A 27,752-nucleotide genomic window follows, 5' to 3' on the forward strand; every position below is an offset into this window, starting at 1 on the left:
CCATCAACCGCATCAACCCGCGCAAACATGGGATCATATGGAAAGCGTCCACCACACATATGCACACGCAAAAGACACGTGCTCGTGCTCGGGGTTTTGTTTTTTGCATGTGTAGTGCGCGGTCATCGTCACCACCCCCAAAAGACACCCTCTTGCCTCCCACGTTATTTGCTTTTCTCTTACACGGTTTCGCTTAATTTCTGCTATCTTAGGCATCTAACCAGAAAATAAGTAACGCCAAAAAGGCGGATCACATGAAGTTCGCACTTCATTCACAAAAAAACCACCACGCTTCCCGCGACTACTGCTGAGCAACTATTGCCACCGTTTATCACAACGGCTCGGCGATGCGTGCGCGAGCGAAACTCGGGCGAAAAATGAGACGACGGCGAAAACGGCGCTCGTATCTTAGCGTGACTTTCGTTCCGGCGCGCACGCACACCACAACCGTCCGTACATGCGTACCTGGTGTGATGCACTTGCGGCCCAACTGAAGCGCCACCGACAGCACAACACTGTGTTGACCCACACACACATATGTGTGTGTGTGTGGGGGGGACACACAACAACGAAACTGTCGCCACGGATCGGCGAAAAAATGGTACGAAATTACTTATCAACAACGGTTGGCACCGGTTCAGTCTGCCGGAATCAGCGAAGCGAAGCGGTCGAACCCGACTCCGTGTCTAGTGCGTGTGTGTGTTTCGCGTTTGTCTTTACGTTTGCCCGTTTTCTTTTCCGTTTTACTGTGGCAATTTCGTTTCGAGCAAAGGGAACGCAGCTCAGGAGGAAAAGAAGTTCGCGTGATTAGCACGTGCTTGGTTGATTGTTTAGCCTTTTTTGTTTACTCTTCTGTGAGCACGTGATTGGTTATGATAAGGCCGTAAGTTTTCGATTCTTGTCTTGTTGGAGCTGCTTTTGGTTGGTGGAATAGTGATTGTGGAAAATTCGGTTCTATCTATGCGAATGGACATTTGATAGGACTAAAACACTGTCTCAAACCCGTGGCCCCACAGTGCTGTGTCATTGTAATTATGCGTTAAGTGTGCCCAAATTAGTGCTCAAACAAGCGTGACGATGACTAGCTGATCTTTATATTTATGTTTCGCGGTGCGAAGAGTACAAGCCGAGCGAAAAAGAGAGAACGCACGTTAATGATAATTAATTTTTAGTGCATATAATTACTCCCGGCTACTATTTATGTCAGGAAAATTCAGCCTGAGTTATGTGCGTTTGTTACACAAAATAAAAGTGCAGTGAGTTATGCTCGCGACACACTAATTGTTTAATCAGCTCGCCTTATCATGTACAATTTGGAGCTATTTGCGCGAAAACGAGTGCCCTCTCCTTTAAGGATCGGAAGGCAGTGGAAGACCCAGCAACCGTAAGCGAACAACCCTACGAACCAGTGCATGCACCGGTGACGAGTGGTTAAAGTACTGTACTGCATGCTGTGCACCATCGCCCGTAGCTAAATACGGAATCATATGGAGCTGTCCGGCCAGCTGACAGGAAGCTGCAACAGCCTAACAGCCTAACAGCGGTTAAAGTCACCATCGCCGGCCCTCGCTATCTGCAAGGTAACAAAACCCAACTCCATAGAGGATGAAATGTACGAAGCATACTATTTCGAATTCGTTATCGTACTGCATTTGATTTTCTTGAACGGTTTCCGGTAAAATTTATTTTTGGTTATTTCCAGTCATGGCTGGTTATTGTTCGTTTTAGGTTTCTGGTCAATTGCGTTATCAAGATGGTGTGTGAGGTATTAAAATCGGATTGCTAATTACTCAATTGAAAAACAGTGATGTATTTGATTGCTTTTGGTGAGTTAATCGAGGTTTTTTTTCGGGCTTGTAATTCCTTTGTCAGCGCTGAGTCACTGAGCTGAAGTACCAAGCGCCTCCATCGCACAATGGTTTTCCCACGTGTCATTGAGCTTTTGGTAGTAAATTTTTAAATTATTACAATAAAAACATTATTTAAATTATTTGCTTTATAATTCTGTAATTTGGATAATAAACGTCTTAAACAATCGTAATGAAACATCCAGAAGGTTCAAATAGATAGACATCTTGTCTCAATTCCAAATTTCGCAATATTCAAGGACGGTGGTCTATTGGCAAAAGCTACCTCCCAAAAACAGAAAAAAACGAACTATAACAACCCCTAATACGATAACGAAAGACCGAGCCAAGATTTGATGATTTCGACAGCGTTTGGCTCAGGCCATCGTTCGCCGTCGCTGTCTTATCGGTGGTGGTGGCCATTAAAGTCTTATCGGCATGCTAAAGCTGCGAGATGGTCTTCTGTTTTTATTGAGTGCTCTCGTGTATTTCCAACACCTTTGAGCGTGAAATTTGGGTGGCGAACTCAAGGTTAGTAGGAAACAAATTTTTGATTTAAAATCTGAATCCAGAGTTCTTGAGTTACACTGCTACAGAACAGCGTCATTCCAATTCAAAAACAGTGTGACCTGATTTTAGCCGCCCAAAGAGGAAACGTTAACGACGCATGGCGTATCTCACCCGTATGATCCCTCTTAGCCACCGCGGAATGCAGCCCCACCTCCGAGATGCTGAGGCGCATATGATCGTGTACCCGGCGCTTAAGTGGTTAATCTTCACACGAGAAGAATAGAAAACGAGAGTGTCACGGTTGCCCATCTCGTAGCAAAAACCTTGACGCGACACCGGGGGACCTCATGTTGCCAGGAAATAGTCGTTATTGATATTAACACACAGGTTATTATTATTCCCCGCATTGGCCGGTTATGATACCGAGCGGAACACACGGACATCACACTCCATTCGGTCAGTTTTCAGCACGCGAACGACGGCCAATCTGACCGTGCTTATTTATAGCGTCCCATTAACACAAGTACCGTACAAACTAGCCTGATTTTGAGCGAAACCCTTCCACAATTCAGCTGCTCATCTTGTAAGAGGTGTGTCTGACCGTTCCAACGGCATGCCGGGGTGGTAAGCGCCATTGCAAAAGCGCTACCTTCTCGTGCGCGCGCCCCAATGGGGTTAAATATAGATCAATTAATTAGTGTGCTATAAATTTGTTTCTCGCGGTTCGATTGAGATTTAAAATTTTGACTCCAACATGATCACCTAGACGCGTGCCAAGAATAGCCGAACATGATCACTCTGTTGCTCTTGCGTTGCAGTGCAAGCGAAACGATTCTTGACCCACCTAAACCCGAAAGAAGCGGCGGTTCTGCAATAATAAACATAAATTTTAACGAATCTTTCTCCCTTGATCGTGTTATGTTTGACCTTTTCTTCGGACCCTGTCTCGAAAGCATAGCGAAAGTCGGTGTGTAATTTTGAAACACCACACCCTCAACAAAAAAAACCCCGACCAGATGATCGAAGCTGTGAAACGATCGACGAAACTGTTTCATCTCGTACGTTGTATTTCTAGCGCACTTGATCGCCATCAATACGTGCGATAACTTACAAACAGTTAATTCAGTTGATTATTTATTTGGCTTCACGCTTCATTTGCAGCGGTTTAGAATCGTTTTTAGCAGTTCGGGAAGAATGTGCAGCAAAAATAAGCGATTGCACAGCTTCTTTGCCGCTGCTGGAGATATTGCGTAGCTCGCCGTGGCTTGTTGCTTCCAAATCGAACATCTTGCAGCGGGCGAATGGGCGCGAGAAGGTCTTGTATCATCTTTATCTCCCCTTATCTTTAGCAGGTGCGATGCGAGATGCAGAAGCAAGACCGAAGACGGGCACCACAAGCTGGCGAAGCAAAATTGCTGCGCGATAAGCACACTCCCTCCGAGTCGTCCGTAATGCCATTGATCTTCTTCAGCCAGTATTTGCCGACGACGTGGTTGTGGATCTTGCCCGAGGATAAAGATGGTGCGCGTGGAATTTTAATCATCACACACGCCTACGTATCGGAACTGTGTATGGAAATCTGCCACAAACATTCCTAGACCGTAAGTCATGTTTGCCGTGCGCTGGGAAAATGGTGATCGTAAAAATACAAAGAATTGCTGGTTAGGCGCGAGAGTGAGAGAGATATTGGGATCGATGATAATGTACAGCTGGTTTCAAACGCTTGACTCTAGAGGGTTTTTTTATTTCTTCCTTTCTTTCCACCCGCAGAAAAACTCCAAGGTGTACAGTGTGCACCCTTGAAACAAGATAAACAAAGATAAAATAAAACTCGGCGGACTTCCGCGGCGGAAGATTAAGCTTGCCTAGCTCTCGTTTTAGGTTAGGTTAGTTCCGCTAATGGCGTCGCTCGCGTTCGTTGGGGACTCCTCGACCGCCAAAGCCCCCCCCAGCTGGTTGTGCGGCACAGAAGCGTGCCATCACACGAACTCTCAGGTCATACCGATATGTCAGTGGCCTTCAGCCGACAGTTCGACCCCACGGTTCGTGCTATCGTGCACCCCATGATAATCCCAACCATTCACCGTCGGATAATCGTCGGTTCGATAGTAGCTGGCGGGCTTCGGAGTGCCGGGTAAAGCCCGGCAGCGACGGCTACGGCGGTAAACTTTGGCCGCAGAAGTCTTCTCACGCGTGGTGTTGGTGCCCTGTTTGGAACGGGGTGCAACGATAAGCGCCCGCTATGATAAGCTTGTTGTAGGTTGATACTGAATTGTACTAGGCGGTTCCAGACCGACCGACCGTTACACCCGGTTGCCAATCAATCAGTATTTGAATAAGATGTCAGTCAGACAAATGCTCATGGCCATTTTGTGGGGACCGATTGTCGGTTTATCGGGGGGGAGGGGGGGGGGGGGTGGGTTCGATTTCGTGGCCGGTTTTGTTGACTTTGGTAATTCCGCCCAGGGTAAGTGTTATCGGCCTTATTTTGCCACCGGAGATGGGGTTGAAGTACCATTTTAGACAGATGTTAGGTGGGATGCCATCATAAACTCTGTGTCGATTTGCCGTGCGGTGCCAAAGTACAATGGTGACCATATTGGTTTGGTTGGCGAATGAATATATTGCACACCTAATACACTGTGTGTCAATATTTGGCTGTACGGTTGATAAGGAAACGTATGACTGAAGTATCGGAACCAGAGCCGGAACAATTACGGGATTTGGCTTTGAAACAAAGTAACTCGTTGAAAAGTGTGTAGGAATGAGCAGGTCTAAATTACTAAAGTCTAAAAATAGCACTAAACGATGTTTTAACTAAACGAAATTATTAAAAAAATTCAATGGAATGTATTAAAAAATGCCCAAGAACTTCATATCGGTGGATAACGTGACTCACCATTTGGAGCCGGTTCGATGCAACGCCGGGAAAACATTTGGACTAATCTTCGGATCAACTCCATATCTATGTTCAAGCGGAAATTGTGTCATTGTTTATTATATCTTAGGGGAAATTCCATGCCTTACATTAGGAATATCACTGATACTGTGCCATTGGGTCTATGACCAAAAGCTTGTTGTCATAGACGTTCAAGGATTAGGTAGACTCAATAATCACCAATGACAAATACCTGCTCACTCAATAATACATACAAAGGAGTTTGATTTCATATTTGTAAACCGCATTAGTACCGAATATTGAATCCTTCCTCCGAGGGTTTAATCTATAAAGACAAGTCCTAATAAATTACGAACTTTTGAGAATAGTCTTCTTCCTTGGCACTAAAACCTCGAAAGATCCTCGGGTCTTTTCAGGATTTGATTTTACCCTTAGCAAAGTAGTCAGCCTTGCGTACATGGAGGTGGTCCAGAAGGCATTTGAAACCCCGATTCTGCCGTTTGAAGACTGGCACCGCTGTCTTCAAGGATAGTAGTAATTATAGAAGGATTTTCGGACAAGCTCCGAACACCGCAGAATAGTTTGGGGAAGTGCAGAGATATACGGCGTATTTACAAGGCTTGCGGGATTCCGAGGACCTCTGGAGGACAGGGAAATAGTGCGAATTTTCTCGATCGTTGGCGAAGTATCTGTAGCAGTTTTAGGAGTAGTTAATGCAGTTCGATGAAGCTTCGGAACAATTCTCATCAGCGGTCTGAGGAGTAGAGATCAGTCTATTCAGAAGAGTTAAGAGTTCTAATGGATTCTTAATAAGAATTCCATTTATGAAAAAAATCCCTTCAGCCACCTTTTATTTCCTAAACGAGAATCCATCTTTCCAATGAAAAGAACCAGTTGGTGTAAGATGTCGCCCCCGGCTTATGTTCGGTCCAGCCAACACAATACCCTGGCCGTTCCCATCGCGATCTCCACCCGACGCGATACCTTTTGTTCCCATTGTATCTACATTGAAGGGTTAATGGTACTTTAATGAGACCGGAAACATCAATCACACACACACTTGGTGATGCATCGATGTTAAGCTATTTTCTTTCTTGTCGGTGCAACGGTAACAATTGAAGCAACAATTCATAAATGTTTTATATTCCATCGTTCTCTCTCTCTCTCTTTCGCTCTCGCTGGATTCACATCTTTTTTGTTGCTGCTATGATTAACTGCGCTATCGCTGACATTCATCACGTGCCAACAGTCACAGCGTGCCGATTTACACCCCGGCACGCTAGAGCAGATAACAATTTACTCATATCAGCGATGATATTTATACTTACTTGTCCAGCGGCTAGCGAGAGAGAGCAGGCAAAAAAAATGAAGCGTTACATTCATAAAAGGTTCACCGATTTGGTCGCCACTCCCACCATTTTCGTTTGCAACATTTTATAATGAATTTTTACCATACGTGGAGTTTTGGTTTTCCATTTTTAAAATTTTGAAGTAAATTGTCACCTCCATACGGCCTTTGCCACGCTTCGGATGTTCGGCAGTCAAATGCCGTGTACTGCGACGAGCAGTGCCACTCCGTAACGATCTATTTTAAGGCACTTGCCTCAAAAAGTCGAAAATTAACAAATCTCGTTCCGGTAGCACGTTTGTCTGGCACGTCTTTTGGCGGCATCCGCTCTTTGTGTTCGTTTAGCAACTTTAATAAATTCCAAACCCCGGACGAATTTTTCCGGCCCGCGGTACCACTAGGCAGTGGGGCCCCGATTCCACCCGCAGTTCCTGGGACGACCATTTGCTTTTTGAGCTTGACATTTACAGGTGGAGGAGTTTTGGTGGTAAAACACAGGGACGGTTGCTACCAGCAAGCTTTATTGCTTAGTTTTTGCCAGTTTTACCTTGAGCATAATTTGCAACAGTGGACCTCGATTGTCGTGACTATAAAGTTGCAATCCCGTGGCCCACTGCCCCATTGCAGCTCGGCGATAGGCAGGAATATCAAGGTGAACAAAACTTACCTAGGGCTAGGTCAATTCTTGTTCCTTGGCCGCGACCAGCCACGTCACGAACATGTGTATGCGTGTATTGACATTTTCCTTGGTGACCGGGGAAAATCCGGCTCGAAAAAATCACGAGCGCAACAACAAAAAAAAAACAACGCACACACAAATCACCCGCTGTGTGTGTTCCATTGGGTCATAATTTCGAAAAAGTGGGACACCATTTTCGTGACTCCATCTGCTCCATCCGTAAGTGTGCTCAGCGTGCTCAGAGCGTTTTCTTCGTGTCGCTTCTGCTTTTTTGGGTACCAGATTCACCAACGGCAAGGCAAGGAATGGCCTTTCCTTCCACTTTTCTTTTCCCACTCCCGATAGTTTGCCGATCGTGGCTAGAACAACCGAAAAACATTTTAACTAATGTTTCCGTCGCATGTCAAAAGTCGGGCCTTTTTTGTGTGTTGCACCTCGAGCAATTGGACAACAATGACACAATTTTTAACTCCAGCTATGGTCGCCAAAGGTCGGGTCCAGCCTTTTTGGACCCGGTACGGAAACACTTCCTCGGCCACATTACCGCGATTTTATGTCACGGGATTCGTGGGAACGGTTCGTCCCGATTGCCGCCGGTAGGAAACAGTCGATTGTTTCGAGACTATTTTTAGTCCCTCGCACGGCGGATCTCACCTTTTCTGCCCGTTCGTGCTGCATTTTCCGTCCAGCAGCAGTTTCCGTCTGAGCGGCCTTTTTCTGTGTGTTGGGTTTTGTTTGCTCGCTGCCAATGTACGTGAACGTCGCTTTCATTAAGGTTATGGTTTACGAATGTCCGTGAACTCCCTATCGTTCGCTCGCTCGTCCCTAACACACGCCCGGCCTAATGTTTTCCGTCACGAAACACTCGAAGCGTAGTGCGAGTATTTTGCTACTTTCATTCAAAATTTCCCTTTGTTTTCTTCCCGGTTTCTTGTTTTTTGCTTCCGCTTGTTCCAAGTGTGTCGAACATTTTGTTTTTTTGGCTGTTTTAAAATTCTAATTGTTATTCCCATATTACCAAAATTGCTCATTACTACAGTCCCTAACAAAACTATACGAGCACTTTGTTTTGAAAATAACAAAAAATTGGATGCGGTAGATAGAAACATTTTTTAAATGAAAACTTTGTAATTTATACAACGCTTCGTTTTAAACTTATTAATTTTTTTTTACTCATCACTACGTTTTTTTCTGTTAATTTTTTTTCTTCTTTTAAATATCATAACTTTTACCAAACACACGACTTTTTGTAATTTCTACCCCATATATTTAAACTTCTTTTAATTGAGTACGGTCTGGAGACGTTCAAAAAATAAACTTTTTTCAAAAAATAAACAGATTTCCATTTCTCATGGAATAAATTTTTAAATAAACTTTTGAAATTTTCATCACAGTAACAAGCATAGAGATAGTTTGGTTTTTAAAATCCAATGCTTTACATTGACAAATAAACCTGAAATCCTTGTGGAAATATAAGACAATATAGTTTTCTAAAGGATAAAATGCTAGAAAATATTTATAAATAATAATACCAATTAATCAGTGGCGGATTAAATATGGAGCTAAAGGAGCGGAAATCGAGGCGCGGGAAATCCTGTTGTTTCCCTCTAATATCACAATAAGAGGAGCTTTAACTGCTATTCCGCTACGGGCCTCTAGATATCTTAACCCGCCACTGATATTAATTTTACTGTACGGTGATGGACAAAACCTCTCTAGATTCTAATCTTTACCAAGACATCTCAAACTCAAAGTCTCAATACTCAAAATCAAAAGGTGTTCGTACAGTTGTGTTAGATGCTCATTAAAGGCATCTTTATGACAGTTGACAGACTTGCTATACAAAACACTGTTGTTTTTAGAACCGAATCCAGCCCCGCCAATCTATTGTAAAATCACAACAGAAACAGCTGATCAGTACAAGTGCTCCAGAACCAGTAACCAGAATGTGCAGTCTTTACTCTTATTGAAATTAAATGGCATGACGCGCTAGACGTTAGACGTGTCCACTACTGTACGTTCTGTTCTGTTCTCCAAGCAACCCATGGGTTTGACACCCTTGACATAAGCACGCAACTAACTGAAAAAAGCCCCGTTTTGGGCTCTCCTTAGGGAATTACATCGCAAAAAGCAAACAGGACTCGAACTAGCTCTAGGTCAATTGTGTCACATTTATAACAAAAAAAGAAGCAAATTAGATCATCATGAGTTGAATAAATTCATTCATAACCAGCCTAACGTATCCTTCTGACTAAAGCAAACAAACACACGCAAAACCCTCCGGTCGCATGATTTAATGATCCCCTTAATCACGGAAGCACTGGCACTCAAGCCTTCACTTAACCGCTTATCCGACGTACCTTTATTGCGTCGAGGTTGATTTCCGTCGCATCAAACCAAACTATCGCATGTCCACGTTCGGCTTTCAGTGGTCAGTGTTCAGAATTTCATGTAGCTCAGGGCGGTGAAGGACAGGAGGACGAAAGTAGGCCATTCTAATTGTAGCTCCTTTATTCCGTTGCATCATCGTCATCCTCATCCACGATTCGATGATTGAACAATGTCCACACATTTTAGTTTTTACTGTAAACACAGTTGATTAAGATACAATCACGCCAGAGCTGGGCTAAAAAAAACTAAAAAGATATTAATCAAATCTAGAGGCAAATATAAACATTACGAAACGGCCCCGTTTAGCCTCAAACCAACAACAACGGAAACTCCTCCACCAGGATGATTCTCACCAGGGCCCACACAGCCAATCATTCACCTACAGCATGTTTTGCTTACCGTTCATTAGCACCTTGCTGATGTCAAACGCCGTTCTGGCTGGGTGAACGTGGCCTGTGGATTTGTGTTTGTGTTTCCCATTCCAGAGCCGTGGCTGTACTGGCGGATACCCAAACAAACCATGTTTAGCTGCCCGGTTTGCTCCATTGCTTGAATGGGGACACGAAGACATTCATAATTTTTCTATTAATCCGTTAATAGATCAGAGATAGTTACTGTCTACAGACGGTGAATAAATACGACTGAAAGGTTCATCCAAACGGCGAGCCATTTTGTGACCTGTCCAAGTCCGACTGTTATGCTAATTCTATTCTTTTCTCGAAGAAGGCATCGAGAAGGTTTAAAGACCTTTCAATACAAAGGCAGTCCAAGTGTGGCTTGCGTTTGGTTTAGAATATGAAAGAAGACATATTGTTCGGTTGTCAATGGCGAGCAAGAGTGAATGGTAAAAGATCGCTAGAAGATGATTGCTTCAAGCACAATAGAACACACGAGAGGATGGCTGATGCAGTCGTTGTTGCTTGACCTGTTAAGTCTCGAAAGACGTTTAGGATAGCGTCAGACATTTGACTTGTATTGAAATTCTGCAACCAAAATGCAAGATGAAACTGCAAAACGAAGTCAAAGCTCTCGTCTACATGGCGTCCGTCTATCACTCCTGCTGAAATGCTACAGTAAACAACGAATCAATTAACGTGGAACAGTGAAACATCATTAACGGCCGGCAATTGGAAGATGTTCGGCAGAAACGGCTTCTAGCAACATTGCAAATATTAATACAACGAACTGATATCGCCAGGGCCTTGAGCACTCTGACTCACGCGGAAGTTCCTTAGACGCTTGTCGAAACAAATCAGACGCACTTAGACATTAACCAGGGTAGAAAGTGAAATTCCATTCAATCATCATTTTGTACTAATTAAAGTAATTTTGTTTTCGGTTTCGATTGTTCATGTTTCAGAAGCATTCCGTGTGGTGTCGTGCGTGTTGATGCGAATAACTTTACCTGGTGACCCACACACACACACAGCACATGCCGAACGGTGTCCGAGCGTGACCCCAGCACACACACCGGGTTACCCATTAACCCTGAGCCGGGCAACATCCCCTCAAGACGCCCTCCCCGGAGGCAAGGCAAGGTCGTCCGATTAAAGTAGAACGCGAACGGTCTACGAAAAACGCCATAATCGGACTCCGATGACGATGGAGACGATTAAGAGGGAAAATATACAGCTAGGTGATAATAGAAAACTGGTGGCCACTACAATGGGCCACAGCCAACCAACACTACCACCATCGAGGGCTGGCAGCAGCACAACCGTCGTCGTCAACCGGACACCACCAACACAATCGCCATCGGAAACACTACCACCGCCGACAGCGAATGTCGTCGTCGTCGATCCGGTCACGTCACTGTTCGCGGCGGTGGTCGACCAAGGAAAGCCACCGAACGAAAAATCAGTTCATCCCCAGTCGCCGACGTCGCACCGTGCGTGGTTTCGGAAGTCCAACACTTGTGGCAGCCTGTACGTCCAGTGTGGCTGTACCGTGGAACCCGGTGACGATCCGCACACATTTAACACCGCGAGCCAGCCGACGGAGCAGCATCGACACGGCGGTGACACAGATCGACAGCAACCACGCACCCGGCCGATTTCGCTGTCGGATAAGGACATTCGCAGGATTCGACCGCGGCTCGATAAACCTTCGTTCGTACACCCGGACAGCCCGACGACCGTGTTCGGTGAAGCGAACGCGAAAGATGCCTTGGTGAAGCAGGCACAGTCGACCCGTGCCTTAATTCCCACGGCACAAACAGCGAACGGAGACTACGAAATTCTGCACACGGCAACGGCCACACATTCCAAACGCTACTCGACTCCTTCCATCGGGACGAGCTACGCCTTTCATCCGGAGTTTGTGCTGCAGAAGCTGGACACGGGATCATCCGCCCACGGGTCCAGCTCGCAGCTCAGTCAGCAGCTACCAACCGCACCGCAGCCGGAACCAGTGCGTAGTGCATCGAAGATTGTGTTTAAGCAAAGAACCAGCTGCACCAGCTACCCGGGAGTGGAAGGACGCTTCGAAGGATCCTTCTCGAACGCTTCGAGCATTGACGAGGTGGGCCCGATAAGTGAAGCTGGTGAAATCGGTGTGCCGCTGCCGCTTGGCTCGCTGGAAGATTTAGAACGCGGGCAAAGTGCAAGCTCACCGCAACAACCACCCGTATTTAACGTGCCCGACACAGGCGGGCATACCCTTGACACGAGCGACCATTGCCGAGGGGTGCTAATTGAATCAAACAGCAATAATACTGGCAAAGTTAGCAACGCCTGTGCCATCCCGGTGCGAAAGGGTAGAGAACTGTTTGTGGACAACAGTGGGAAGCTTAGCGTCTCCCTTGACAGTGGTCGCGAGGCTCATCTGCGGGGCGAGGGTGCTCACCATCAGGCGGGCCCGGGTGGAACCTGTAGTGCCGAGAACAGTCCACCGAGTCCACCGTCGCTGCTACTGAGCCCGGTCATTCCGTCGAAGTTCGATTGCTCCGCCAAGGAGTATCTCATCCAGTCCGGCATACTCGGTCCGATGGGTAATGGGTCGTCGTTGCTCATGCGCAAAACCTCCAAGATTGTCCCGAACATTGACACACCGGTCAAGGAGCGGGTATGTAGTGCAGTGCGTTACCGGTACTGTGGTGACAAGCGTGAGATGCTAAAAAAAGACCGATACCGGATCTGAATGATCGGAGGTGCTAAGTAGTTAAATCGTTTTTAAAGTTGCCACAGTCTAGTATAGCCAGATCCGGCTGATCGAAGGTGTTGGTGTGATCGGTAATTGCTAACACGGGTTTCTTCTGTTCCCATAGATACGTAAGAATTCGGTAAAGTTCTGGGGCAAAGTGCTTACCGAGGATCGTCGGAAGTCACTTACCGGGCAGGGCGATAGTCTTCATTCGTACGGCAGCACGATGACGATCAGTGGCACGGAGCCGAATAGTTTCGAGGAGGAGATTATGGGCTTGCGGAAGCTGCTGAGAGCACGCGATGACGAGATCGACAAGTTGCGGCGGGAGATCGATAAGCTCAAGGTAACGATCGTGAGAATTCTATATGCGCGACATCCTCTCACGATCTTCTGACCATCCATCCGCAGAGCGTTCTTCAGCAAAAAGCCGTCAGCAGTCTCGAGCAGCCGAATGCCCAGCCGGGACAGCCGGGACGGCTCGCGCTCGTCAGTCCCTCCAGCACACCGACGCACAAAGGGCAGCATGTGGCCGAAGGAGAGCTACTGTCCAGCATCCAGGCTAACTATGCGATGGCCGGACAGCCCCTGTCGGAGCTGTTTGGCATTTCGGGCAACAGCTTTAAGCTGCATCAGATGAAGTCCGTCAAAGGCATCACGCTGCAGGCGATGAAGAAGCAGGGCGTGTCGGGCGAAAGCTGCGACCTGATGGGCAGCCAATCGAGCGACATTAAGATACCAAAGTACAAGAAAGATTTCAGGTAAGTTACCGGGCGGCTCACAACCCGGAGGCAAACGCTTATCAACGGGAACTCTCTGTCGTCACAGTGCGAAGCAGCTGATCAAGGACGCAATCATGGAGAACGATTTCTTCAAAAATATCGACTCGCTCCAGATAAGGGAGATCGTCGATTCGATGTATAGTCGCGAGTTCCGCAAGGGTGAGTACGTCATACACGAGGGTGAGGCCGGCTCGCACCTGTACGTGTCTGCGTCCGGTGAGTTCGAAGTCATCAAGGATAGTAAGGTGCTGGGCGTGATGGGACCGGGCCGGGCGTTCGGAGAGCTGGCGATACTGTACAACTGCACACGGACGGCATCGATACGGGGTAGGTAGAAGCAGAACGCGAAATGACGCAGGTTCCCTGTTTGGGTGACTATCTCTGAACCCAAGCATTCTATCTCTTCCTACTTTAAGTGCTTTGTGATTCGCGTGTGTGGGTACTGGATCGCCGGGTGTTCCAGCAGATAATGATGCGCACGGGAATGCAGCGTATAGAGGAGAATGTGAACTTCCTGAAGTCGGTACCGTTGCTCAAACATCTAAGCAATGATGTCCTTACGAAAATAGCCGACGTCCTTGAGGTGGTAAGTGTCCGGGCTGGTAAAAATAATTGGTAGAAACATATCAAGAACGCCTAGAGCTTGTCGAGTCCAAGTTCAAATGTCACTTTTAATAACTCAACCCGCGTCCCGGGTTTTTTTTTAATAGGAATTCTATCCCGCCGGAGCATTCATCATTCGCCAAGGTGCCGCTGGAGACACATTCTTTCTCATTAGCCAGGGAACGGTGAAGGTAACCCAACGGCTACCCGGTAGGTGTTACTTTATCAACTGTGGCCGGTGGTTGCCCGTGATGCTTATTATTTTTTCCACTCCAACTAAACAGGCCGCTCGGTAGATGAAGAAATTCGCATACTCGTCCGTGGAGAGTACTTCGGCGAGCAGGCGCTCATTAGGGAGGATAAGCGCACGGCCAACATCATAGCGATGTCGCCCGGTGTCGAGTGTCTCACGCTGGATCGCGAATCGTTCACCAAGCACATCGGTGACCTGTGTGAACTGCAGGAAAAGAACTACGGCGATGAGGAGCGGGTGCTGGCCTTCCGCAATCTGGAGAACACTCATCCTTCGCTGGGATCGTGTCAACCTGGTAAGAATTCTGAACCACTTTGTTGTGTATCTTTCTTGTATTTACTTCAATCTCTTTTCCCATTCTCTAGAGCTGCTGGACGTCAACTTAACCGACCTGGAGGTGGTAGGAACCCTTGGCGTGGGGGGTTTCGGTCGGGTTGAGTTAGTTAAGCTGGAACGCAACGGTGATACACAAGTGTACGCACTGAAGTGTATGAAAAAGCGTCACATAGTTGACACACGGCAGCAGGAGCATATGTACAGCGAGCGAAAGATAATGCTGGCCTGCCAAAGCCCATTCATCTGTCGGCTTTACCGCACGTACAAGGATACTAAGTTTGTGTACATGCTGCTGGAGGCTTGCATGGGCGGTGAGGTGTGGACCATTCTGCGCGATCGGGTTACGTTTGAGGACTCGACGGCAAAGTTCATCGTAGCGTGTGTGCTGCAAGCGTTCGATTTTCTGCATGCACGCGGTATCGTCTATCGAGATTTGAAGCCGGAGAACTTACTGCTGGATGCTAGGGGTTACGCCAAGCTGGTAAGCGTTCGGAGATCAGGATCCATCGAGAACGTACTGAAATTGCTTCGATTAATATTGCAGGTTGATTTCGGATTCTCCAAATTCATTGGCTACAGCAGTAAAACGTGGACGTTCTGTGGCACACCGGAGTACGTGGCACCGGAAATCATTCTCAACAAGGGGCACGACCGGTCCGTCGACTATTGGGCGTTGGGTATTCTGATACACGAGCTACTGACCGGAATGTAAGCGTCGATGGCAGCTCTCACATCGTAGAGTCATTAAACCGATCCTTGAAACTTATCGTTCCAGCCCACCGTTTACTGCAGCAGATCCCATGAAAACGTACAACATAATTCTAAAAGGCATCGACATGGTCAACTTCCCGAAGCACATGTCCCGTGCCGCCGTTAGCCTTATCAAGCGACTTTGCCGTGACGTGCCATCGGAACGGTTGGGCTACCAGCGTGGTGGCGTACAAGACATCAAAAAGCACAAGTAACGTTACTGTGGCGCGAGCGAGTTTTGTACTGAAATATTCATCCGATTCGATCGTTCCTTTGCAGATGGTTCCAGGGCTTCGACTGGGACGGTTTGATTGCGCTGACACTTAAATCTCCGTTGCAACCGAACCTGCAAGGCCCGCTGGACATGTCCAACTTTGACATCTTCCCCAAAGACTTAGACATTCCGCCGGACGAACTGTCCGGGTGGGATGCTGACTTCTGAGAGCTTGCGGCCCGGCTGCCACCATATCAATCCAGCAAACTAGTGATACAAACAATCTGCAATACAATGCCTAGCCCACAATAAGTTTGGTTTAAAGTTGTTACGATAGTGCAATAAGGTTCGCGGTACACAGATCGCGCCAGGTACAAAGGAAGCAAGCGTATTGCGTTGTTGAGCGGTCTTTATTTGACTAATGTAACTAAAGCGAAATAAATCTTCTATTTACTAGTTATTATGGCTTGTACTCTAGCTGAAAAATGAACGTTCGGATCTGCATCGGTTTGAGCAGGATTTCGTACCCATCGTCCGCAACGTTCCGAACCACTTCCTCCACCGTGGGAGATCGAGAAGCTTGCACGAACGGGGGCGATGGTGAAGCATGTTCCGCGAGCACATCCCGCTTGACGGAGTTGTACACGATGTAGTCTGGATCGGGTTTGAACTTTAGTCTTTTGGAGTCTTCCTTCAGCTGGTTAGCGCCGAGCGTTGTTTCACGGATTTCTTCAATGCTGAACTGCTGGAATACGTCCTGCACGTTGAATCGTACCGGTTTGGAGTAGAGTGGATCTTCGCCCTTCTCGAGCAGATGCTCAAAGCGTACCAGGATGCTATTATCCGTCCACGGTTCGAACGTCAGCAGATGAACGTTCAACGGGAGAGACAACGACAGTGCCGAGTACTGAAAGTAGATAAAAAAAAGGATCATTAACATACCATTACTCACAACCCGACAACCCGTACACGTACAATGTTGGTGTACTGTTTCTGCCAGTCCTCGTACTTAAACTCCGTCACATCGCTGAAGAAAATCCAGTTCGGCAGCAGCACTCGGTTCTGCAAGAATCGCTCACGCGCTTCCGGTGTTGGGCTGGTCGGTTTTTTCGCACCGAAAATCACCCAATGCTTACCACGGGCAACCAATCCCTTACCGAACGCCTTCTCGTTCAACGCTTCCTCCACACCGAACGCATCGTCGTGCAGCAGCCGACGATGTACCATCAGCTCGAGCGATCCATCCTCCAGGCTTGAACCACCCTGGGCCCGATCGTTCAGCACAGCCAGCCGAAGGTTTTCATCTTCCAGTGCTATTTTAGCCGTTACCGGATAGTAATTGCCCGAGATCTTCTCCATCAGATCCAAGTTCCAAGTGTCCCGATGGTTGCGGACTCGCCTGATCATTTCCCGACCGTTTGCATCGGTCCAGAAAACTCCACTCGACTGCGCAGCGGTATAGAACCGTGTTACGATCTCCTTCCCCACACCATCGTCCACCGGTATCGGGCCCACCATCCATTCAAACTCGACGTGACTTTCGTCGGCGTAAATTCGTACGACCTGACTGATCCACTCGTTAAACACCTGATGCACTTCCTGCACTGTGGCACCTTTCACCACCTTCAGCTGCACGTTTTCGGTGACAGTTTTCTCCGTACCGTTCGGGCGGAAGATGTACGCACCGGACGATCGATTTCGGTACTCTTCATTGTTGCCCAGCGCCCCTTCGTAGTACACGAACGTTTGTCTCAGCCGGTTCGTAACACCGTCGATCGTTATGGAGCTCAGGAAACCGTTGCTATCGAAGGACACGTTTAGATACTTGTTTCCAATCGTTACCTCTTCCGACTGCCACAGTGCCGACTGTTCGCCCGGAGGTGTGCCTGCGCTGACCGAACCCGTTGGACCGGCGACCGGTGCTTCATGGAGAAAATCGTCCAAAGAATCGATGGCACGCGTTATGAAGTATGATTTAAATCCCAGCGGCGGTAGCTCATTGGCGAGAAACACCAGCTCCGAAGTAGCGTTGCTGAATCGATAGCTGAGATTGAGAACCGATTCCGGAATGGGTACCAGTTGCGATGATACCTCCACGTTACGGTAGTCTCTCACAATGTACCTTCCACCAGCGACCGGAACTCGTACGTACTCGTGACCAGCGTGTGCCAGCGGGTTGTACAGCGTTACAGTGAAGCTGTCCTTAGACTCGGTAAGCTCACACTTGCTCACATTCAACAGATGGCACGATTCAAATGCAAACGTGTACTTCGGGTAGGGAGTCGTATGTTCGGCAGCTAATCCGGCTGACCGTAACGATCGTTTGTACTTTGGATCGACGATCTGATTTAGCGTGGCTTTCGTGTTTGCACCGCACGCCTTGACCGCAACGTTCAGCATGCGAGCATAATCGTTCGCGACATGTTGCTTCTCCGTCCCGGTAATGGCATCGTGATGCTGCATCACACCCATCGCTTCCCGCAGTATGTTCAGGTGCGGTTCCATATGTGCCTCCCGGGTGGGGGCCAACGTAGTCAGCTGTTTGCACACCTGCAGGAAATGATTGCCGACACGCTCGAAGCGTTTGCTCGTCGGTCTCGAGGTGTAGTAGCCGGTCCAGAACGAATGGGGATCGGAAGCGTACGGGAAGAAGTCGTCCGATTTCGTCGGCCAGGTGATACCCATGTCGTGCAGGGCTTTCAGATAGCAGGATGGTGTCGAGTAGAAGACGTTCACGTTCGATCCGTTCGCTTGGAGTGCGTTGGTGTATCTGTTTACGGAGGTAGAAGAGGATTTAATGTTTTTGTATGCATCAATACTACTATTTTTGGTGGGACCAAATGGGTATAAAGTAATATGAGCTGCTGCAACCTAATTACATCATCAGATGTAAGGACTATCGATAATTGTTGAAGCCTTTGGGCTGAGCATTGGTCGGAAGATCGCTTTCAATCTGATACAATGAAGTTAAAAAATTGTTTCCATTTACTTACTTTATCAACTTGTCCATATTTTTGAAGTACACATTAGCATCCATGTACGTAAAATCACCGCCCATAGTCAGAATGATGTTGTTGGTCCGATAACTCTCCGCCTGCAGATTCACGTAGTACAGGAACTTATCCACCTGTTTCGGAGGGCAATAAGACTCAGCTAGAATAAGAGATTTTTCGTTTTGCTACCTAACCCGCCGCATTATACCTTTGCCTTCACATTATTCTCCGCCGAGTAAGGACTGTCCACGAACGGTTCATCCGAGCACAGTATATCGAAGCAGAAGCCGGGCGGCGCTTGGTACAGATTGTACAGCACGCCCGTAAACAGATCGGCATCGTCCAGATTAGCGCTCGTCTTCCAGATCATCTCCGCCCGCTTGTGCGTCATGCGTTCGCGCTTGTCCTGATAATCGAGCCGCCCAAAGAACAGCCCATCGTAGCCCATCTGCGCGAACAGTGACGCCTGCTCACGCGAATGCCCGAACGGATCAATCTGCCAACCGATCCGTGGACGTCCGCACTCGCCAAACGTTTCGTTCAACCGCCGCAAACCCCAGGTAAACTGATCCACCACACTGTGATAGTGTGCCGCCGCCTCATCATTCATGCTCCACGCACCCCCGATGAACTCTAACCGTCCCTCATCAACGAGCATCCGAACCTGCTGCTGCAGCTCCACCGTCTGCTCGCTGAACCACTTGAAGAAGAAGGCCGACTCGACGTAGATGAACTTGCGCTCCGGCTCGTTCAGCAGCGATTGTATGACCGAGTCGAGGATGTACTGGACGCCCGCCTTCTGGATAGTTGTTTTACCTACGAAAGACACCGAATGTACACAACCGCCTGCCCTTGCCGCAGCACCACCATCCGCAACTTACTGCCATAGTAGTACTGGTCGACCGTCTTCAGCCAGCCGACGTCGTCGTGTGTATGGGGCACCAAATGCACATTAAGCATATTTTTCTTTGGTTTCGGGCACGACTGGAAAAATATGGTTCGTTCATAAGTGTTTACTGTTGTGGTGCTCTTGATAAACACAGTGCAGTGGTTTCTCGTTCTACTTCCAGCCTAACCTCATCTAGCAACTCTGAAGTTTGTGACGGTAAAAAATGTATAAACTAATCGTTTGCAAAAATCATAAACCTTCTAGTTCCGGGTGAGCTCACCAAAACGTGCTTTGCGCTACAATGTTGGCTTTTATCACTCCCAGTAAAGCTTTAAAAACGTATCCCCAAACAGAGGCTTTTACTACAGAAAAATCAGTCATGTAAGCCGATAGTTGCAAACCAATATTCAAAAAGCACCTTCCCTTACTGATCTTTAACTCAACTTTATTGCTATTGTAAGCACAACTGCTGATAAGACGGCAACCATCGTCAGACAGCAAAACAAAACGATCAACTCCTGCTGTCTGATTCCACCGATCACAACAACATGAACCAACACGCTTACATACGCTAGTTCACTCACCTCATATCCGCACGATTGCTTTAATTTTCGGCCAAATTCTAAATACTCATCACTTTCCGACGTGCGCTTCACAAACTCATTACCACTTCGACGCACCCCTTCACGCCACGGTCCTGCGGCCACATGCTGCAGGCTAATCGTTACACCGAGCACCACAAACACGATCCACACTGACTGTTGGCCGCCACCTAGCATAATGCTCACTGTACGACAGCTCGTCCGTCGAATGCGGAATAAGCCAACAATGGCAATTAGGAAGTCCTCAATTCGTTCCGAAGATGCAGTTTTGCATTAGGGCCAGGCCGGTTCTGACGTTCGTTACACTTGCCGCCGGATCCGAGGTTCTGAATCTCTCCCGGTTGTACGCTTTTACCCTGACCAGATCCAGTACCAGATCGTGGTTGGAATAAGGAAAACCTGTTTTCACCGTCTGCTCGATCGCGATCTGCACCCCACGCACGTCCGTTCAGCGTCGTCACTCGTGGTGAAATGAACGGCTTTGGTGGGTTGATGCTGGTCCGTGCTGCATCCCCAATCGAATGTTTGATATGTTGGCCGCACTCACTCTCTCGCGCGAATGAACTTGGGTGAGTGAATTTCAAGAGAGTCGAGAGAGACTCCCAGTTATGATAGGTTGAGAATATCACGGATGAGTGTGATTCCAATTGATATTGGGTCCTATAAATTTATGTTGTATAGTTAATATCGCACTAGTTTCTGGAGAAAAAACCACTAACTTAACTTGATCTTCTCTCATACGCACCTGTTGAAGTCAAGCACGCTAGACCATCGGCTGAGTGCCAACAGTAAATCGTCACAAATGAACTCTTTCTCCAGCACTCAGCCCCCGGGGGTTCTTCTCGGCCACTTCTCCCTGTGGACGCGATTGACACTGAATCCCAATTACGAATCTGGTCCGTTTCTTGATCATATGTTGAGAACCTCGTCCGCAGCAGCTTTTTGCGCTATGCTGTGGAACTGAAGACTCTCGTCTACACATTTTGGCCCGGCTCGGCTTAATACGCGTACAGCATTAATTTCCTTCTTCGCTATTCGTTTCCGTACGCCTGTTTCTTTTCCACATTTCTTTAGACCAACCGCTGCTTTAGTTTTGTTTTCTTTCTCTCCCTTGCGGTGTAATTGTCGGGGAACAAGATGAAAGCGAAATTGATACCGGCCTCTCTACATATGCTTTTCGGTTTGGGTCTTTGCACCGTGGAGAAAAGTGAAGGTGGCCGCCTCCGGCTGTGAGATGGGAAATTTCGAACAAAAACAAAATTTATTTCCAAATCGCCACACTTACACCTGACCACATCGGGATGGTGGGGCCGATCGAACGCGATCGAAATTTGTGTTTTTTCCCTCTTTTCGGTAAGAAAGCATCTCCGAAATTGTCGGACCAGGGAAAAACATTGAAAGGCTTAGAAAATGATTCAGAAAGTGGGGTGCATTTTTCGGTTTTGTTACGATTAATTTTTATTTATCATTTCTTTTCTCAATAATTTCACCTCGGAAACGATCAACATGTCTTAACAGCAGCTGTGTAGGATGCGTTATGGCGGTAGGGATAAGCGGCAGCTGATTGAGCGCCGTTAAATAAGAGCAATCAAGTAGGCGATCTTACCGCAACAAAAGTAAGCAGCACTCGACGTTGTAGAAGAAGCTCACAAACAGCAATTAAACTAATGCCAATGAGCGATAAGTCGTCAGAAGTAGTACTTCGTTGTTATTTAATTTTCTCGGTTCAGTTCAAGTGGAGGAAGCCAACCCTCTCTCCTGTGGCCAAGCACTGGAGCTTAATCTTGCTGACATATTAAAATTGATGGTCCAGGAAACCCTTAAAATATCAGTCCACCTTCGACTTACAAAAAAATTCCCTTCAACCCCTACACCAATTACTTGGTGATAAGGATTTCAGAGTGAGAGGGTGGGCTCGTCCGGGATTTGAACCCGGGACCTCTCGCACCCTAAGCGAAAATCATACCCCTAGACCAACGAGCCCGTTGAAACGGGGTGTAGCTGTTAAACATCGTAACCACCCTTCCAGCTATTTACTGATACTACTAAGCGTATGCTGTCCATTTTCTTATCGGCGTTCAGTTCACTTACATCACGGCCGGTGATATCTCGTAGAGCTTCTTTTTATTATGTCCAACGCTTCGCTATTACATCCCCCCCTGACTGCCCTAATTAGATCAAAGCTCAATGGGATGCGAGATATGTACTGAAGTGGGTTTCACTTGTCAACAGCATGAAGCAATCGCGTACGTCCCATCGATATTTTGAAGCAACTAATGCGTGATTGCGTAAGGGTTGATGTAAATGATGGACGACGAGCAGCTTGGGAATAAATGGGTGTCCTAAATGACCTGAATATTGGAAATGAGATTGGGAAATCCATAGGGAAAAATGCGCCAAGAAGAGACTTTTTCACGAACTACGTACAAAAAGATTTTCAGTGCATAAACTAGCGAAAGTTTAACTAGATTCCCTATCATCCTTATGAGTTTTCTCTTCCTTATGATGTTTAGTAATCTCAATTCCAAGTCATTTTAGGTAAAAATAAAACAACTTTAGCATCTAATAAATCCTCTTGGTCACATCACCGTATCGTCTCGCCAAGAATTATTTATTTATTTATTTATTTATTTATTATTACGGACTGATGTCGTATTGTCACCACCGCGTGTGGTGACTGTGAATTAAATTCACGAAAACAAACAATGAAAGAAAATTGACTAGGCATTTCCTCCTAGTCATTTGCCATATCCCGGGCATGCTCGGTTGCTCGCCAAGAATTACTCTGAAGAATTTTTTTTTCGTTCCTCTTTTTGTATGAAACAGTCTTTGAGTATGAAACAAAATAGCCTCACAACTCGTAAACTAGCTAAGGATATTATCAAAAAAAGGAGACCACAAATTGTAGGCCAAAACCTATTGAATTTATAGGGTCAATGTCAGAAGAAGATATCAATCATAATTGGCATTATCTTCTCTCTTAAATCTTGGCCTATGGAGCACGTCTAAAAGACATGGCATGGTGTCCAATCCGTTTAAAGGAAACTCGGTCCATGGCTGCACTCCTCCACCTTCGGCTGCATCCGAATTCCCTGAGGTCTGACTCAGCTTGATCCAGCCAACGAGCTCACTGTGCTCCTCTACGCCTTGTGCCGAACTGGTCGCTGACGAACACCTTCCTGGTAGGGCGTGAGTTCAGCATCCTCATTACATGCCCCAGCTAGTGTATCCTGCCGGCTTTGGCAACCTTCAGGATGTCTGCATCGCCCAACAGCTCAGCTCTCAGCTCGTGGTTCATCCTCCTTCCTCAAACGCCCTGCTCACACACACCGCCAAAGGTAGTGCGATATATGACGCATTTCGTGCGTTGTAGAAGCTTATAATTGGCATTATAATAAGCATAAAGCGTGTCAAATCAGCTATGTATTATTTTCCAAATAATTTTATTTTATTCACAAGAATTTCTTCCACTTTTTAACTTATCTAGTGACAACATTGACTCTTATTATGATCCCCCTGTACATCTATCGTCGCTTCACTACGAACGTTCTGATCTCCATCGGTTGCAGTTCAATGTCAAAGTCCGTGGAGTCCTGCACCACCGGCACATGTTCGACCTGCTCTTTTGGCGAAATTTCATTAGACTCCGCGCGGAATTGTAAACGTTTCGCGTCCGCTTTCCACTGATTACCCGCCAGGGTAGTTTCGTGGATACTTTCGATGTTCAGCGCGAACAGCACGCTGCGCACATTAATGCGCACGACTTGCGAATAAGCTGGGTCTTCGTTCTTCTCGAACAGATGCTCGAACCGGACGAGCACCGTGCCATCCTTCCAGGGTTCAAGCGTCAGCAGATTCACGTTCGGTGGCAGCTGTGTAGCGATAGCCGAGTAAAGGTTGCGTTCCGATAGAAAATCGTCTAAGGTCAGCAAATTATCAGCGGAGTTGACGAATGGCCAGCTGGGCAGGAGCACTTTGTTCTGTAGGAACCGTTCCTTTGCCTGCAGCGTAGGACTTACGTCTTTCTGTGACGAGCCGAAGAAGAGCCAATGCTTTCCACGGGCAACCAATCCTGCTCCGTACTGCGTTTCGTTAAGTGCTTCCCCAACACCAAATGCGTCATCACGGAGGAGCCGACGATGAACCATAAGCTCAAGCTGACCATCAACCAGGCTGGACCCACCCTGGGCACGATCGTTCAGTACCGCCAATCGAGATTGATCATCTTCAATGGCGATCTTCGCAGTTACCGGGTAGTAGTTGCCTGACACGGGTTCAACGAGGTCTAGATTCCAGGTCTCACGATAGTTACGCACGCGACGAAGCATTTCTCGTCCGTTCGAGTCCGTCCAGAACGCACCGTCGCTCTTGATGTCTGACTCAAATCGAGATATGATTTCCTTGCCTACGCCATCATCGATCGGGATTGGTCCTACCAACCATTCCAACTCAACGTGCTCCTGGCCTGCATACACTCGAATCACCTGACTGATCCACTCGTTGAATATCTGATGCACTTCCTGGACAACATCGCTCTTCACCACCTGAATCTCAACCACATCCGTTACGGCCTTTTCGGTTCCGTTTGGTCGGAAGATGTACGCTCCGGAAGATCTGTTGCGGAACTCCTCATTGTTTCCAAGTGCTCCATCGTAGTACAAGAAGTTTTGCTTGAGAGAGTGGGTCTCTCCGTGAACAGTAATCGAGCTCATGAATCCGTTCTCGTCGAAATTGACCGAAACATGCTCGTTTCCAATGCTCACATTATCTTCCTGGCGCATTTCTGTAGAGGACGAGTCCCGAGACTCTTCCTTGGAGACATAGTACGTCTTGTAGCCTACTGGAGGGACTTGCTCTCCCTGGAACACAAGTTCATGGGTTGCCTCGCTTTCGCGGAACGGAAGATCGATCACAGAGCTCGGGATCGGAACCAACGTTGATGGAACCGTCTGTCCGCGATCGTTTAGTACCGAATACTGACCATCCTTTACCGGTAGTCGTACATAGTCGTTCGAGCCGTATCCGAGAGGATTGTACAGCAATACCACCGTATTGTCCGCGTTCTCGGTCGTTGCACAAGCACTGATGTTTGCCTGCTTACAGTAGCTCCAATCGAACTTGCCGTCCTCGCGATATCCAGACAGTTGATTCAGAACCGACCGGATATTGGCACTGCAAGCCTCAAATCCTTCGTACAGCATGCGAGCATAGTCGTCCGCTACATGTTGCTTCTCAGTACCGGTGATCGCGTCATGATGCTGCATCACTCCCATCACATCACGCAGGGCAGTTAGATGCGCCTCGTAATAGTCTTCCTTCGTTGGAGCAATAGCCGACAGTTGTTTGCATACCTGCAGGAAGTGGTTTCCCTCTCGCTCGTAACGCTTCTGGGTTGGTCGAGAAGTGTAGTAACCCGTCCAGAATGAATGATAATCGGATTCGTAAGGGAAGAAATCGTCAGACTTGGTCGGTAGTTCAACACCAGCTTCATGAACCGCCTTAACATAGCAGGAAGGTGTGGAGTAGAATGCGTTTATCTTCGAACCCTCAGATTGCCGTGCGTTTGTGTACCTGAAAACAGAAATTAGTAGCTCAGTTAAGAGTACATACGCGTCACACCAACAAAAACGAGATCTTACTTGATAAGCTTGTCCATATTTTTGAAGTTCATTACGGCGTTCATGTAGTTGAAATCATCACCCATGGTGAGGATCAAATTGTTCGTACGATAAGATTCGGCCATTTTCTCCAACCAGGTGATAAATGTGTCAATCTGCAAACGGAAAAAAGTAAAGAATTATCTACTACTGCTATCTCCACCACACAGGAAAGTTAATTACGCACCTTTGCTTTGATATTGTAATCAGTGCTCTGCTGATCGTCAATCATCGGATCGTCGTTGCACAGCACATCGAAACAGTAGCCCGGCGGTGCCGAGTAATGGTTGTACAGCACGCTAGTGAACAGTTCATTCTCCTCCAAGCTGTTGCTAGTGTACCAAACCATTTCCGGCGTTTTCGTCTGCATACGATTGTTTTTGTCCTGATAATCGAGCCGTGCGAAAAATAGACCATCGTAGCCCATCTGCGCGAACAGCGACGCCTGCTCACGCGAATGGCCGAACGGATCAATCTGCCAACCGATCCGTGGACGTCCGCACTCGCCAAACGTATCGTTCAGGAACCGTAAGCCCCACGTAAACTGATCCACCACACTGTGGTAGTGAACGGCTGCCTCATCATTCATGCTCCAGGCACCACCGACGAATTCTAGCCGACCTTCCTCTACCAACATGTGCACCTGCCGTTGCATCTCGGGCGTCTGTTCCAGGTACCATTTCTGGAAGAATGCCGACTCGACGTAGATGAAGCGACGGTTCGGATCTTTCAGCAGCTCGTGCACAACCGAGTCGAGAATGTACTGCACGCCCGCTTTCTGGATGTTATTACGACCTAGACAATGTGACACAAATTAATTTTAGAGCTACACTCTTAGTGATGACTTCAGGTTAATAGTGAATACTCACTGCCGTAATAATACTGATCGACAGTTTTAAGCCAACCGACATCGTCGTGACTATGCGGTACTAGGTGAACATTGATCATGCCATCCTTCGGAGCTGGACACCCCTGTAATGTGTAGATCACAGTGTGAGTAATACTTCACCACAGTTTTTGTCCCGATTATCCCCATCCACCATGAAACTAACCTCATAACCGCAACCATTCTGCTTCCGATGAGCGTGCTTTTGCCAGGTGGGGTTTGCATTCACAGCAAAAATCGCACCACAAACAATCAACAACGCCAGCACTAAACACCGACTTGCCATCGCAAGCGTTACTGACTTACGTGGCGCGAGAAAGCAAAAACCGCAGACAAACACAACACTGAACACTGAATACTCAATTACCACCGCCAACACAGCCACTAGACAGTCGCTGGCCGTTTGCCGTCGGGTTTCGTTCGGTTTTGATTTATAAAGCATAGTCCGGACGGTGTCGTTATCGCGGGCGCATTACACTGCTAGAAGAACGTAAACAAAGCCTCAAACACACACACGTCGCTGACGTAGTGTTGAGCATCAATTCATTTAAAGTAACGCCGATTGCAGCGTGCGATAGAGTAATTGACAGCGACACCCCACCGGGGGCGCTCTCTCTCTAATCAGAGGTCCTATCACCTAGGACCAGATAGCGAGATGAGGATGTGCAGGATTGATTGAACGGTATTAGCATACAGCTGTCAGCTGCCGAATAGATATTTTCGGTCGGTAACTTACCATCTGCACGGTCCCAGCGAATGGTCAAGTCATGCAGTTTGTTTGGGGTCCGGGATGAGTTGGCGTATTCTATTGGCCAAGACAAGCTACAGGATTGATGTTTTGGTTCTTATCATACTGGTTATGATAATTGATCAAATGATGTAATGTTTGTTGCATTATCAACACTAAAAACTGGGTGAAATGATATGGAAAAAGAAGCTTGGTATTGTTTCAGATGAGTCTTCATGTGATAG

General features: G+C 47.3%; 3 protein-coding genes and 1 non-coding gene across 5 annotated transcripts; 1 reads left to right on the top strand and 3 right to left on the bottom strand.

The window, feature by feature from the left end:
- The first annotated feature begins 641 nt into the window (after positions 1-641).
- On the top strand, positions 642-16,213 carry LOC118512489 (cGMP-dependent protein kinase, isozyme 1). Of its 2 annotated transcripts, none has more exons than XM_036056994.1 (12): positions 642-1,580; positions 11,035-12,737; positions 12,940-13,161; positions 13,227-13,576; positions 13,644-13,924; positions 14,014-14,183; positions 14,308-14,410; positions 14,485-14,748; positions 14,819-15,270; positions 15,334-15,497; positions 15,565-15,750; positions 15,819-16,213. In XM_036056994.1, exons 2-12 carry the CDS (start codon positions 11,271-11,273, stop codon positions 15,979-15,981), a joined length of 3,822 nt encoding a protein of 1,273 aa, XP_035912887.1. In that variant the 5' UTR covers positions 642-1,580; positions 11,035-11,270; the 3' UTR covers positions 15,982-16,213. The 2 variants fall into 2 exon arrangements, with proteins under 2 accessions (XP_035912887.1, XP_035912886.1); XM_036056993.1 differs by having other exon boundaries at positions 11,038-12,737; positions 15,819-15,981.
- LOC118512490 (lysosomal alpha-mannosidase-like) lies at positions 16,145-20,720 on the bottom strand. The gene is made up of 6 exons (XM_036056995.1): positions 20,220-20,720; positions 19,628-19,730; positions 18,955-19,562; positions 18,747-18,880; positions 16,729-18,523; positions 16,145-16,660 (listed from the first exon to the last, which is right to left on the bottom strand). Exons 1-6 carry the CDS (start codon positions 20,412-20,414, stop codon positions 16,214-16,216), a joined length of 3,282 nt encoding a protein of 1,093 aa, XP_035912888.1. The 5' UTR covers positions 20,415-20,720; the 3' UTR covers positions 16,145-16,213.
- A 1,428-nt stretch (positions 20,721-22,148) lies between these two features.
- Trnap-agg lies at positions 22,149-22,220 on the bottom strand. The gene has a single exon. It is a non-coding gene; the product is annotated as a tRNA-Pro (tRNA).
- A 1,441-nt stretch (positions 22,221-23,661) lies between these two features.
- Positions 23,662-27,205, bottom strand: LOC118512491 (lysosomal alpha-mannosidase-like). The gene is made up of 5 exons (XM_036056996.1): positions 26,947-27,205; positions 26,764-26,866; positions 26,082-26,689; positions 25,877-26,010; positions 23,662-25,808 (listed from the first exon to the last, which is right to left on the bottom strand). Exons 1-5 carry the CDS (start codon positions 27,064-27,066, stop codon positions 23,762-23,764), a joined length of 3,012 nt encoding a protein of 1,003 aa, XP_035912889.1. The 5' UTR covers positions 27,067-27,205; the 3' UTR covers positions 23,662-23,761.
- Between the last annotated feature and the right edge of the window lie 547 nt (positions 27,206-27,752).

The sequence above is a fragment of the Anopheles stephensi genome, chromosome 3 (assembly GCF_013141755.1).
Source record: "Anopheles stephensi strain Indian chromosome 3, UCI_ANSTEP_V1.0, whole genome shotgun sequence".
Taxonomy (NCBI): domain Eukaryota; kingdom Metazoa; phylum Arthropoda; class Insecta; order Diptera; family Culicidae; genus Anopheles; species Anopheles stephensi.